The sequence below is a fragment of the Diceros bicornis genome, chromosome 28, assembly GCF_020826845.1.
Source record: "Diceros bicornis minor isolate mBicDic1 chromosome 28, mDicBic1.mat.cur, whole genome shotgun sequence".
Taxonomy (NCBI): Eukaryota; Metazoa; Chordata; class Mammalia; order Perissodactyla; family Rhinocerotidae; genus Diceros; species Diceros bicornis.
In genome coordinates this window covers 30569545-30582146 of record NC_080767.1, presented here as the reverse complement: position 1 = coordinate 30582146, position 12602 = coordinate 30569545, and the positions used below count along the sequence as shown (strand labels likewise).

Genomic DNA, 12602 nt, shown 5'->3' with positions numbered 1-12602 from the left:
GAAGGAGGTGAGGACTGTAAAGTCCTCTCTTTTAACAGGCAAAATTAGTTAAAGTTAAAAGCATAAGTTTTAATCAAACAGATTATGTTTGAGTTCTGATGCAGTCAAATTTTCTTTGGTTTCCTCATCTGTAAAATGGAAAAAATAATACCATCTGCATTGTAGGGTTGTGGTGAGAATTAAATGAGCTAATGCATTTAAGGGCTTAAAGAATAATAAATATGCTAGCCCCTGTTACTTCTACTGGAAGATGATGCATTTCTATGGCTTGTTCTGAAATATAATTCTTCATTCTTAGGATCAAGAACTATTGCACTTTAAGAAAACAGAGATGAAAATGTGTCATTACAGTCAATGCTACATGTCAAGTCAATGGAACAATGAGAAAGAAAAGCAAATCTCCGAAAACCCCAGCGAGTGTGCCCCAAACCTCAATGAATGATGGTAAACAACACAAGGATATCATCGTACCTGGAGATTTGGTGCAGGATCATTAAATATAGGCTGCCGTGTAAGGAGGTGGGGAAATGGTCTCCAACTAGGGGGAAAAATGGGGAGCCAACTTAATATGAGTATTGGGAAGTTGTCAATGACAAGGATGGTCAGCACACAATATCTCAAGGAAAGAAATTTAATGGACTCTTTGATGAATTATTCTGACTGAGTGACTGTCACTTATAACAAGAGTTTACCCTCTTGATAAGTCTTGCCAGGGCCCCTTTCATGTCCTTGTTCTTGAGGCTATAGATAAAGGGATTTAGCATGGGAGTGATGACCATGTACATTATGGAGGCAATAATGTTGTTCTTTGAATTGCTAGATGATGGAAAATAATATAGTCCAATAATTGTCCCATAGAATATAAACACCACAGAGAGGTGGGAGCCACATGTGGACAAGGTTTTGCAGAACCTTTTGGTAGAGGGGATCCTCAGAATAGAGACCCCAATAAGGACATAAGAGAACAGGATGCCACTCAGTGGCAAGAAGACAGACATTCCCCCTAAAACGAAGATGAGAAGATCATTGATGGAGGTGTCTGAGCAGGAGAGCTTGAGCAGGACGGCAAGGTCACATAAGAAATGGGGAATCGTCCTATTAGCACAGAAGGATAATGGGACTAGTAAGAGTGTATGAGACAGGGCAATGGCACAGGACAGGACCCAGGACCCAATCACCAACAAAACACATAGCTCTACCCTCATGATGCTGTTGTAGTGGAGAGAGTGACAGATGGCCACGTATCTGTCATACGCCATCACTGCAAGAAGAAAGCTATCAAGGCAACCAAATATTATAAAGAAATACACCTGCAAAATGCACCCTGTGTGAGTGATAGATTGGCAATGAGTCTGCATGTTCACCAGCATCTTGGGGACAGTGACAGATGAAAAGGAGACATCAGTGAGAGCCAAATGGCTGAGGAAAAAGTACATGGGAGTTTGGAGGTGAGAGTCCAGCCTGATAAGCAAGATGATGAGCAGGTTTCCCAGCACTGTGGTCAGATATATGCCCAGGAACAGGGTGAAGAACATGCCCTGCTGCTCTGTCAGGATGGGGAGCCCCAGGAGGAGGAACTCAGACGCGCTGCTCTGGTTCTCAGGCCTCATACTGTGCTTCCTCATATGGGGGAGGAGGATGACTTGGGAATCTCAGGAACCTAGAAAAGATGATCAGGACCATCACATCTCGTATTGTAATTCTCTGGGAAAACAATGCATTTTTAACTACACTCCTATTAATTTTTCACATCTGTGGTGCACGCATCTTTGCCTACCTAGGCTGGCTCCAGGAAAACATCACCCGCAAAAGAAGCCAACAAGCCTCATTACACACAGAAGCAAAAGTGTATTCACTCTTTCATGCAACCATTATTTGTTAAACACTGAGTCTTAGCATAGACCTCTGCTAAGGACCGAGATTATGGGAGTGAACAAGAAAGGCAAGGTCCCTTTCTTCTATGAGTAAAAATTTTTATGAGCATACTGGGATAATTTACTACACCAAGACAGAGCCAAACCATAATACTTCACTGTTGCAGAAATGGCAAATGAGCCTCTGCAAACTGGTATCAGCATTTCTGCCTTAAAGTACAGTAGTTCCGCCTTAGCCTTGGTTTCATTTTCTGCAGTTTCTGTTCCCTGCTGTCAACTACAGACATCTTCTACTCCTGACATCCAACCATTGACATAGTCGTAGCTCAACGATCCTCATTCTGACATCTCATCAGAAGGTCAGTAGTAGCCTAATGCTACGTCACAATGCCTATATCATTCATCTCCCTTTATCTCATCATGTAGGCATTGTATCATCTCACATCATTACAGGAAGTGTGAGTACAGCACAGTAAGATATTTTGAGAGACAGAGCACATTCATATAACTTTTATAACAGTATGTTGTTGTAATAGTTCTATTATATTATTAGGTTATTGTTGTTAATCTCTTCTGATGCCTAATTTATAAATTAAACAGTATCATAGGTATGTATGTATAGGAAAAAACGTAATGCACATGGAGTTCAGTACTATCCGTGGTTTCAGGCATCCATTGGGGGAATTGGAATGTATCCCCCACAGATAAGGGAGACCACTGTATATCGAGTTATATATATATTATGTATCATGTATACTATATATATGTGTGTCTGTGTGTGCCCTCTCTGTCCCCTACTATACTGTTGTGGGCCTATGGAATTGTATATTTCTATTTCTTAAAAGCTAAAATGAGTGAAAGAACACAAATTCTTGATGCAGCTGTGAAGATTTTTTTAAATTTGGAAATGTAAGTCTCATGCACGGATTTAATTAGAAAATGTCAGCAAACTCCTTAGCCTCGTACCCAAATGTTCACCATTCTTATGAAAGATAGTTTGTGGACTATTCTGGTTTGGGAGCTATTCTATCAACAAGCAGTTTTAAAAGGTCATTCTCTTCTAAAGTGCCAATGAATTTACAGCTCCAGGTCAATGGGACCTGGCCAGGTTCACTGAAGGAGTGTGACAACGCTCCAATGATGCCACCTCAGCACTGGGGTCTCATGTTACTCTATATGTATTACCATTTTCTGTAAATTAAAAATTACCATGTTTTATCTCTTTCATGTGGTTCAACCTAATATGACTGTGTGATCAGAGCCCAAGCTCTTAACCACTACACAGGCAAACTTCCCCTTTCATTGATCAGGGGAGCAAAACACCCTATATTATTTTCGAGCTGCTACAAGGAAGCCAAAATTGTCCAAAATTTTCTTGTCCTCTGCCTAGATAATTTCTTTCATTCATATTTATATACTTTCCAACTGAAAAAAATTCTCACATATATTAACTTGTATTTAAACAACAAATATTTACTGAGGGCCTATAGGGTTCACAAGGCAAGTGTAATTCTTTCCATTTTATAAATGTGGAATCTGAAGCCAAGGAGTTAAGTAACTTTCCTGAGCTCTCACAGCATTTTGATGGTGATTCTGCACCCTAACTTCACACAGTATGGTGCCGAGAGTTTCTTTGTCTGGGACATTTGGTGAAAGTAAAGAGTTACAAAATTCTGAGCAACTCAGTCGTACTCTGTTATAGAAAAATGATAGCAGATTCTTTCAGGAAACGTGGAGCTGCTTGGAGTTTGGTTATCTCAGCCAGTGGTGCCCAGAAAGAGGGCACTTAAGGAAATATTTGGGGTCATGGGGCAAATCAGATGCCCACAAACACAGATGCACACCCAGCCACATGCTCACTACAACAAGCAGCCCACACGCTCCCATTACTGAGAGGTGTGCTACAGCCCCTTCTGACCCACAACCTCCCAGGGGGAAGGCAGTCAGCATGTGTCAGTTCAGCTTATTCATACTGACATAGTCATTAAACTACCAACAACCCATGCGCGTGGTAATATACACCTGGTAACATAACACAGAGAAAAACAACACACTTTCCTGCTCTCACACTAGTGTCACCCACAAACACAGCTCACACTTGAACAAGCCCATGCTGCTGGGCAGAGGTTTGAGTCCTCTCTGACCTCAGTTCCTTGGTGAGGTCAGGCATCTTCTTCTCCAGCAGTGGAGACAAGAGTCTCACTCCTGATGCTCTCTCATCCTCTCACCAGTGATGCAAGTATTTAAGATCCCAAGCTTGAATCAAGGGTCCCTAATCACATGTTAGGAGGCTGATAACTTGGTCTACATGTGCTAAAACAGAACCCAGATTGGGTCTAACTCTGGAAAAGAATTAGGCTATGAGTCAAATACACAAACAACTGTCAAACATCATGAAGACAAGCATACACACACCCACACATACAGACACATACATCCATGAACATAGAGATACTCATACGCAAACTCACAAGTACACAGGCAGATCCATCACCAAGTGCAGATTTCCAGCTCCCTTTGACCTGTGATCCTCGTTGGTGAGTTCAGACACCTTCTGCCCCAGACTGGTGCCCAAATCCTCAGCTTCTCTTCAGGAGACTTGATGTTCAGAAGAAAAGAAGAAATACTTGTGGCCTCAGAACTTCTACAGACTTTCATATTCCTTAGCAATCTCCAGAGTAATGAACAAAAAGATAACATTTTAAGTACCAGCCAGAGGACAGAAACAAAGTCCCCAGGCTTCTAGGTCAGGGAGGATCCACCATTGGCTAATTGGCCAATTTTTACAGCCCTTTGGAGAGCTGCGAGTCCAGGAACTAGAGGGGACTGGAATCCCAGGGGACGGAGTCTCTGATGCCAGCAATGCCTTTCTTCTTGGACATGGTTCCAGCTGGGACAAAGAATTTTTTTTTTTTTAAGATTTAATAATGGCTTGTTTACAAAGATGTTAGCAAGTGTAAGGGAAACTATTAAAGGATGGTAATGTACCTAGGGCTAGATGCAGTGGCAAACAGGTACAAGGCAAGGGAGTGGTTATGTGAACCTGGTGGGACTTGTAGGGGTAGGAGAGGACCCCTGAACAGGAACTGTGGACAGCCACGGTCAACCCACAGTCCAGCAGGGAGGAAAATAGAATAAATGCCCCAACCTCTCTCTCCTTCTGCATTTGATCACTTACTTGTGTTTCCATTAGCCCAAACATAAGGCCCAGGAAACCCAGTTGGTGCAGTCCATAAAGGTCAGACTCCTGAGACAAAAGAGGCTGGAGATGGCTGGAGAATGGACCTGGAGGGGCAAATGGAGACTATGTAGCACACTTTTGTATTGATAACATTTTCCAGTTACGTATTTGTGTGTTGGTTTGTGAACAGCAAATATGCTGATATGTTTTATTCTACAGACATACTTCTTTTCTTAATGTAAAATACCTCTACAGTTTCATTATGGAGATTGTAAACTCTTCAAGACCATCGATGACATTTTATAGAATTGCTTTCCTATGTCCTGCCCATGGTTCAGCGGTTCTTATTCTGTCTCTGACAGGGGCTACAAGGAGAATATTTTAGAAGATCATAATTGTCTGCCTAAGCTTTAAATTTAGTGAATGATCTGTAGGATGTTCTATCCTCTCTCATTGAGTAATTATGGACAAATAATTTTTTAACTTTTTATTTTGAAACCATTTGAGACTTAGAGAAAAGTAAAAGCTATACAAAAAATTCCCATATGCCTTTCACCCAGATTCCCCAAATGTTAATATTTAACTATGTTTTCTTTCTTATTATGTAGATAAGCATGTATCTCAATTTCAGGCTATAGATCTTTGGCAGGTACACCACAGTGCATATTATCAGAAGGCAACTGATATCATTTTTTCCAATTACTGGTGATTTTAATCTTGCTTAATTAAGTTAGTGTCTACCAGATTTCTCTACCATAAAGTTACTATATTTATCTTTGAAATTAATAAATATAACAGACAAATTTTTTTTTTTTGTGAGGATGATCAGCCCTGAGCTCACATCCATGCCACTCCTTCTCTTTTTGCTGAGGAAGATTGGCCCTAAGCTAACACCCATGCCCATCTTCCTCCACTTTATATGGGACGCCGCAATAGCATGGCCTGATAAGCGGTGTGTTGGTGCGCGCCCGGGATCTGAACTCTGGGCTGCCAGCAGCGGAGGGCACGCACTTAACTGCTATGCCACAGGGCCGGCTCCCTACAGGTAAATATTTTGAAACTATATAAACATATTATTTCTCATTAAAATTTCAACCACTATACATAACATCATACTTCATAAGAATGAGGTGATTTTTCCTGAAACAGTTATTGTAATTGTGGTGGCCAAATGACCAATTTTTAATTCCATTAATCATTCTACATGCATTAGTTCTCTGTAAGAGAGATGTTTCTCTTCTCTTTCATTTATTTTTTATTAATTTATTTATATCACTGTGAATTCATAGATTTTCATCTAATCTCTGAGTCATAATACACTATGGCTGTATATACACATAATACATATTCACTTTGAAGCCAAAATTATTCGAGATTTGGCCATGGGGAGCCCCTTTGGGTTGGCTCCTGTGTTCCCATGGGTCATTGAGCACTTTCTTACTTTCAGGCTCGGGAAAATTTTCCCAAATCATCTTTATATTTCCAAGCCATGACCCTGGAATCAGCCATCCTTCTATGTAACATGTGTTCCTTTTAGAGAAGAAAGGTATTTAGAAAGAAAATTTGTTAGGTGTGTTCATTGCTTACAAGACTTCATATATATATATATATATATAGAAAAGAAAAACAGGAAGTATAAACAAGAAACTAATAAACTAATAGAAACAGTTACTCATAGGAGATGAGTTGGGAATTGAGTGAAAAGAATGGGGAATGAGAAAAGTATAAATATTGATATATGATACATAAATTTCAACTTTTTTATATATATATGAAAAACCGTGAGTTGAAACTGACGTTCCTAATTCCAGTTTGCCATCAGAGTTCTTTCCGGCCTTTCCTTGTCCATGTATGTGACAGCTTTCTCTGCTAGTGAGGAATCATTCCTTTTTTCAACAATGTTTTTGCTTATTCACTAAATCCTGGAATACACCCTGAATACATGGAATACATCCATACTACTGTGGATGACAAAACTACCAACTGCAGCTCAGTGCTTTTTTTGTAGTTGTTTTGTTTATGATGAAGGTATATATACAAAATATTGTGTTCAAGAATCACTTGGGTTAGCTATTTTAATGTCTCCTTCAGTCTGTCTTATTCATGTAAAATGTAGTTCGGTTAATTTTTCTGTTCTATTCTATTTTTTTCCCCATTATTTTTATTTATTTATTTTTGAGCAAGTAAAAGACAACCTGGTCAAAACATACAAATAGGCGCACCCATCTCCCCATCCTCCCCACACATTCCCACCCAGCCCTTGTAGGAAAACAAACTCATTAGTTTCTGACTACTTCCTATGTTCCTTGTCACTCAAATGAGCAGATACATGTACATTTTCTTAATTCTCTTTTATTTTTACACAAAAAGTAGCATGCTACAAATAGTCTTGGACACATTGCATTTTTATATTAACAATATATCCTAGAAATCATTCCATATCAATTCACAGAGATCTTTGTCACCTGGAGATTAATAATATAAGAGCTAAAATTATAAACTATAAAAGTAGAATTTATTAATTGCTCTAGATAATGGACTCGTGTGAATTAATTAACTTTAGTTATTAACAACTTAACAGGGAATATTCTTTAAAAGTTTAGATACTTCATCTGCAGATTTGAAGGAAGTTTACCCAAATAACATAAGAAGGTAGAGAAAGGAAGGGCCAGAGGCGTGGGAATAGTCATTGACAGGTTGGAGAGGGTGCCTCATTGTAGCAGAGACTCCTCTGCAACAGGAATGACCTACAAAGATGATTGCAATCTCTAATGTGAATTTAGACAAACAATTGGCATCCTGGTCCAAATAACATGCCCAGTGTGGTATAACGACTGGGGTTATAGAGTTAAAAAAAAAAGACTCTCTCAAACGTTTCACACCTGGAGACTTATCCCAATGGAGCAAGACATGAGCTTGAATTCAAAGGCAGAACGCCAGTTTTTTTTTGCAGGGAAAACTGAATAACAGTGTTGGGCTGAGGTCGAGGTATAATGTTTACTCAATAAGGTACTACAAACAGAAACTTAGAATGAGGGTCTAAACAAGGAAATAAAGTAAAACCTCATTTTAAAACAGCCATTGCACTGTGGGAAAGTGGAGGATTACGGGACAGATGCTGCAAATGGGATTACATCACAGGAACACAAAACCAGGGTACTGGACCCAAATCAATTTAACTGTAAAGATGACACACAACTGTCCATTTTTGAAAAGGGATTAGAGATGACTCAGTCTGTTACTTGTGACCCATTTCATAATTGGAGTGAACTCTAAAAAGGGAGGAACTGGTGAGAAAGCAGTGTTCAGTCTGCCAGGGTGTGAGTTTGCTGGTGAAGAAATAACAAGGAAAATTGAGGCAGGATTGACAAATGTCTAACTCCTGCCAACGTCTTGCATTCTCTTGAACTGACTATGAAGTTACAGTAACCCCATACAATTTCTGCTTTCAGAATGTCTCTTTTTCCTGTTTTTAAAGTACATAGAAAGTCATTGGAAGATTTCACTTCTTTTTTTCCAATTTTTATGACTTTAATTGATGTCATCACTCTAGTTTCATTGGCTAATATTTTCATCACAATGTTGACTAGCGAGCATTCTCGTTTTGATCTTGAGCTTGAAAGAACTACCTCTAATGATTCCCTATTACATAAGATGTTGGTTGTACCACTAATGAATATAGATTTTATTTTCTATAATAATATAATATATAATATATTTTACATTAAATATATATGATATATAAACATTTTATTATGTATAATATACATAATATAGCACTATACATGACACAAATATATTTATATATCATATATATTTCATGTAATATATACTTTATTAAGAGAGGATCCACCGATTCTTTTCTATTGAGTATTATCAAATTCTGTTGAAGTCTTCTTCAGCATCTATGGAGAGAGTTAGAGGATTTTTAAGCTAAGATTTATTATATGTTGTATTATATTAAGAACTTCCTAATAAAGAACTAACTTTAAATTCCTGGGAAAAATCCCACTTGGTTATGTATATTATTTTATGAATGTGTTGTTGGATTTTATTGGCTGATATTTTATTGACTTGTTTGCATGAATAGTCACAAGTATTATCAACTTGAAATTTTATTTTTGAATTTCTTCATCATGCTTATGCATCAATGTTTTATTTGCTTCATCCACAAAACAAATTAAGATATTTTCCTTTATTTTCAATGCTCTGGGACAATTCACACAGCATTCAGACTATTAAGTCTTTGACCATTAATAAAATTCCCCATGAAATCCTATGACCCTGGTTCTATTTTATGGTGTAGTTGCTTAATAGCTTTCTCCATTTATTCTACAGAAATTTATGTGTTTAATCTTTCTGCATCATAAGGAGTCAATTTTGGTAATGCTTATTTCTGTGTAAAATTAACAAATTCACTTGAGTTTCTATATTTATTTTTACAGAAGTGTTTCACAGAATAAACCTTAGGATTATTCAGAATCACCAAAGGATATTGTTATTATTGGTGTTTTTAGTTCAGTCAATATTTGTTTTTATATTTACCAATATTATGAATATCTCTGAATTTTCAAGTTTCTTCTATAATCATTTTCCTTCTGCCAAAAGAATTCCCCTTTGTGTTTCTCTTACTAAAGATCTGTTGGCAAATTTTATTTTAGTTTTTGTTTTTCTGAAAATAACTTTATTTCACTTTCAATTTTCAAGGATATGTTTGCTGATGTAGTATTCTAGGTCGGCAGAATTTTTTTGAATTTTTTCCTCTAGTAAAAGTATTACTCCTTTGTCTTCTGATTTCCTTCAATCTTTTGTTGCTGCTTTTGTTACAAAGTCAGCTCTCATTCTTATTAGGGTTTATTTGAGTGTGATGCTTGTGTAAATACACTCACTTATCCTTCGGGATCCTCAGCTCTCCCTCAAAAACTTGGTTGCGTTTACTCTCCCAGCTCCTCTAGCTTCTGAGCACCCTAGGCAGGCCTTAATAACTCAGCAGCACATTATACTCATCACCCACACCTGTGCCCAACAAAGATCCCTCCCCCCGCCGCCCCCCAGTTGATAGATTTGGCCAGGACCTGCTGGTAAATGTTTGAGAATAGTACAAGAAGAAAGAAGACTTTTGTTAGGTGAGTTAGGGTGTCAGCAAAAGACAGAACACATTAGAGAGGAAAGAAAAAAACAAGTAGGAAAAATAGCAGAATCTCCTCACCAAGACAAAGTCATTCTTTATATATATATATATTTATTTATACCTATATATATATATTTATACCTTGACTTTCATTATATTTATTTTCTCACTTCCACTCAGAATTGTTTGTTGCATTTCCTCCTTCCTGTCTTTTTCTAATACTGAATAATACTGTGTAACATGCATACACTGTGTGTAAATCTGACATGTTTCACCTAACGAATTTTTGCATGTGTATACATTCACTGTAACTACCACCTGGATCAAGATATAGAAAATTTCTTGCACCCCAGACGGTTTCCTCATATTACTCTCTTAGAAGTAATTAAATATTGAATAGAACAACAAACTTCCAAAGTGCCATCATTTCTACATGTTTATTAAAGGTAGACAAACTCATATGAACTCATACTTTTAAGGAAATTAAGTTAGAAGTCATTGAAAGTTTATTGTGAGAATGTTAGCTTTATAAAATTGTAAATTTGATTTATATAAGCAAAATTTTCTGTGATACTCTTTTCATTTCCTCCTTATCTTGACCCTGGGAAGCCAAGGGAAGAAACGCAGGATTCTCTTAGAGATGATAGGACTGGAAGAGCTTCCTTCCTCACTCTTGCCAGTTGGAACCCTCAGTGCCCCCCTACCCTCACCAAGCCCTATGCATGTTGGAATAAAGCATAATATATTCTAAAAATTGCTTAAAAATGTTAGAATCATTGAAGTCAGTCTGGGTAATGAAAGCTTGTTTATGTCAGCAGAGAGGGATAAGGAATGTCCAAACTCCCTGAGCTGTGTGTGCAGGCCAGATTCAACTGGACACTCAGAATGTGTGTCCAGGTTTAATAGTTTCCTTGTTCATTTGGATATGTAATTGTTATAGATTTAGTGATTGTGAGTTAAAAAACTTAACCGTATTAACAAATTTTTCTAGGGCATATTTCATATGTCTGTTCCTCAGGCTATAGATGAAGGGGTTCAGCATGGGTGCAACTACCATATACATCACAGAAGCAATTATGTCTTTATCATTGCAGATGGATGGTGAGGAGAAAAAGTAAACACCTGCAATGGTCCCGTAGTATAAAGAGACCACAAAGAGATGGGAGCCACAGGTAGAAAAGGCTTTGCAGCACCGCTTGGTGGAGGGAACCCGCAGGACAGTGGTCCCTATTTGGATATAAGAGACCAAGACACTACTCAAAGGCAGGATTATAATCATTCCTCCCTCAGTGAAGATGACCAGCTCATTGAGGGAGATGTCTGAGCAGCTCATCTTCAGGAGTGTAGGGAGGTCACAGAAGAAGTGGGGGATGGTATTGTGAGCACAGAAGGACAGTTGGACCAAGAGGAGGGTGTGCAACAGGGCATGTGCACAAGAGAAGAACGAGGACCCAGCTACTATCGAGATACACAGCTCCTGCCTCATGAGGGTGGTGTAGTGGAGTGGCTGACAGATGGCTACATACCTGTCATATGCCATCACTGCAAGAAGGAAATTGTCAAGACAACCAAACAGTATGAAAAAATACATCTGAAAAATGCACCCAGTGAAGGGGATGGACTTGCGATTAGTGTGCATGTCCATCAATATTTTAGGGACAGTGACAGATGAGAAACAGACATCAGTGAAGGCCAAGTGGCTGAGGAAAAAGTACATGGGGGTGTGGAGGCGAGAGTCCAGCCTGATGAGCAAGATGATGAGCAGGTTCCCCAGCACTGTTGTCAGGTACATGCTCAGGAACAGGGTGAAGAACATGCCCTGCTGCTCTGGTAGGATGGGGAGCCCAAGAAGGAGGAATTCTGACACATTGGTCAGCTTCTTCATCCTCATGCTGCTTTCTTCAGGAAATAAAGGAAAGTGGGAAAAGTCAGGAACCCAGAATTAGCCATGACATTAAAGCTATGTCCTTTTTAATGAAAATGAGTGCTTTTAAAGTAGACATCTGTTTATTTCTCATGCCTGTTGATGAATGAATCACAAGTCTGTCCCATTCAGCCTCCAATGATACATCACAACCTCAATATCTAACAAGATTTCTTCCCATTGAAACCAAAAGACGTCTTTTCCTTTATTCCACAAATATGTGTTGAACAACAGCCTTGTCCCAGGTCCTACGCAAAACACAAGTACATAATAGCTAACAAGAAATGCAAAGTCTCTACACTCAAGGAGTTTATATATTCATATCAAGCCAGGTCAAACCTCAGTTATTGACTATGGTAAAACATGAGATGGACACTAGGAGACAGGTATCAGCCATTTCCTCTTAAAAAAGCTGTGAAAATCTCTAAATTTGAATAGAATAACTATGCATTATTGCAGGCTTACAGAGGACTTGGCTAGATCCTAACTAAT

The 12602-nt window shown here is 38.5% G+C and overlaps 2 protein-coding genes across 2 annotated transcripts; both read right to left on the bottom strand.

The window, feature by feature from the left end:
• Positions 1-671: 671 nt before the first annotated feature.
• On the bottom strand, positions 672-1610 carry LOC131393593 (olfactory receptor 1J1-like). Its single transcript, XM_058524666.1, has one exon. The coding sequence runs from the start codon at positions 1608-1610 to the stop codon at positions 672-674; it is 939 nt and encodes a 312-aa protein (XP_058380649.1).
• A 9510-nt stretch (positions 1611-11120) lies between these two features.
• Positions 11121-12077, bottom strand: LOC131393305 (olfactory receptor 1J4-like). Its single transcript, XM_058523957.1, has one exon. The coding sequence runs from the start codon at positions 12075-12077 to the stop codon at positions 11121-11123; it is 957 nt and encodes a 318-aa protein (XP_058379940.1).
• Between the last annotated feature and the right edge of the window lie 525 nt (positions 12078-12602).

What these genes read in the sequence shown, in the direction of transcription:
- LOC131393593 (XM_058524666.1), bottom strand. Translation starts at nt 1,610, where the DNA reads ATGAGGCCTGAGAACCAGAGCAGCGCGTCTGAGTTCCTCCTCCTGGGG.
- LOC131393305 (XM_058523957.1), bottom strand. Translation starts at nt 12,077, where the DNA reads ATGAGGATGAAGAAGCTGACCAATGTGTCAGAATTCCTCCTTCTTGGG.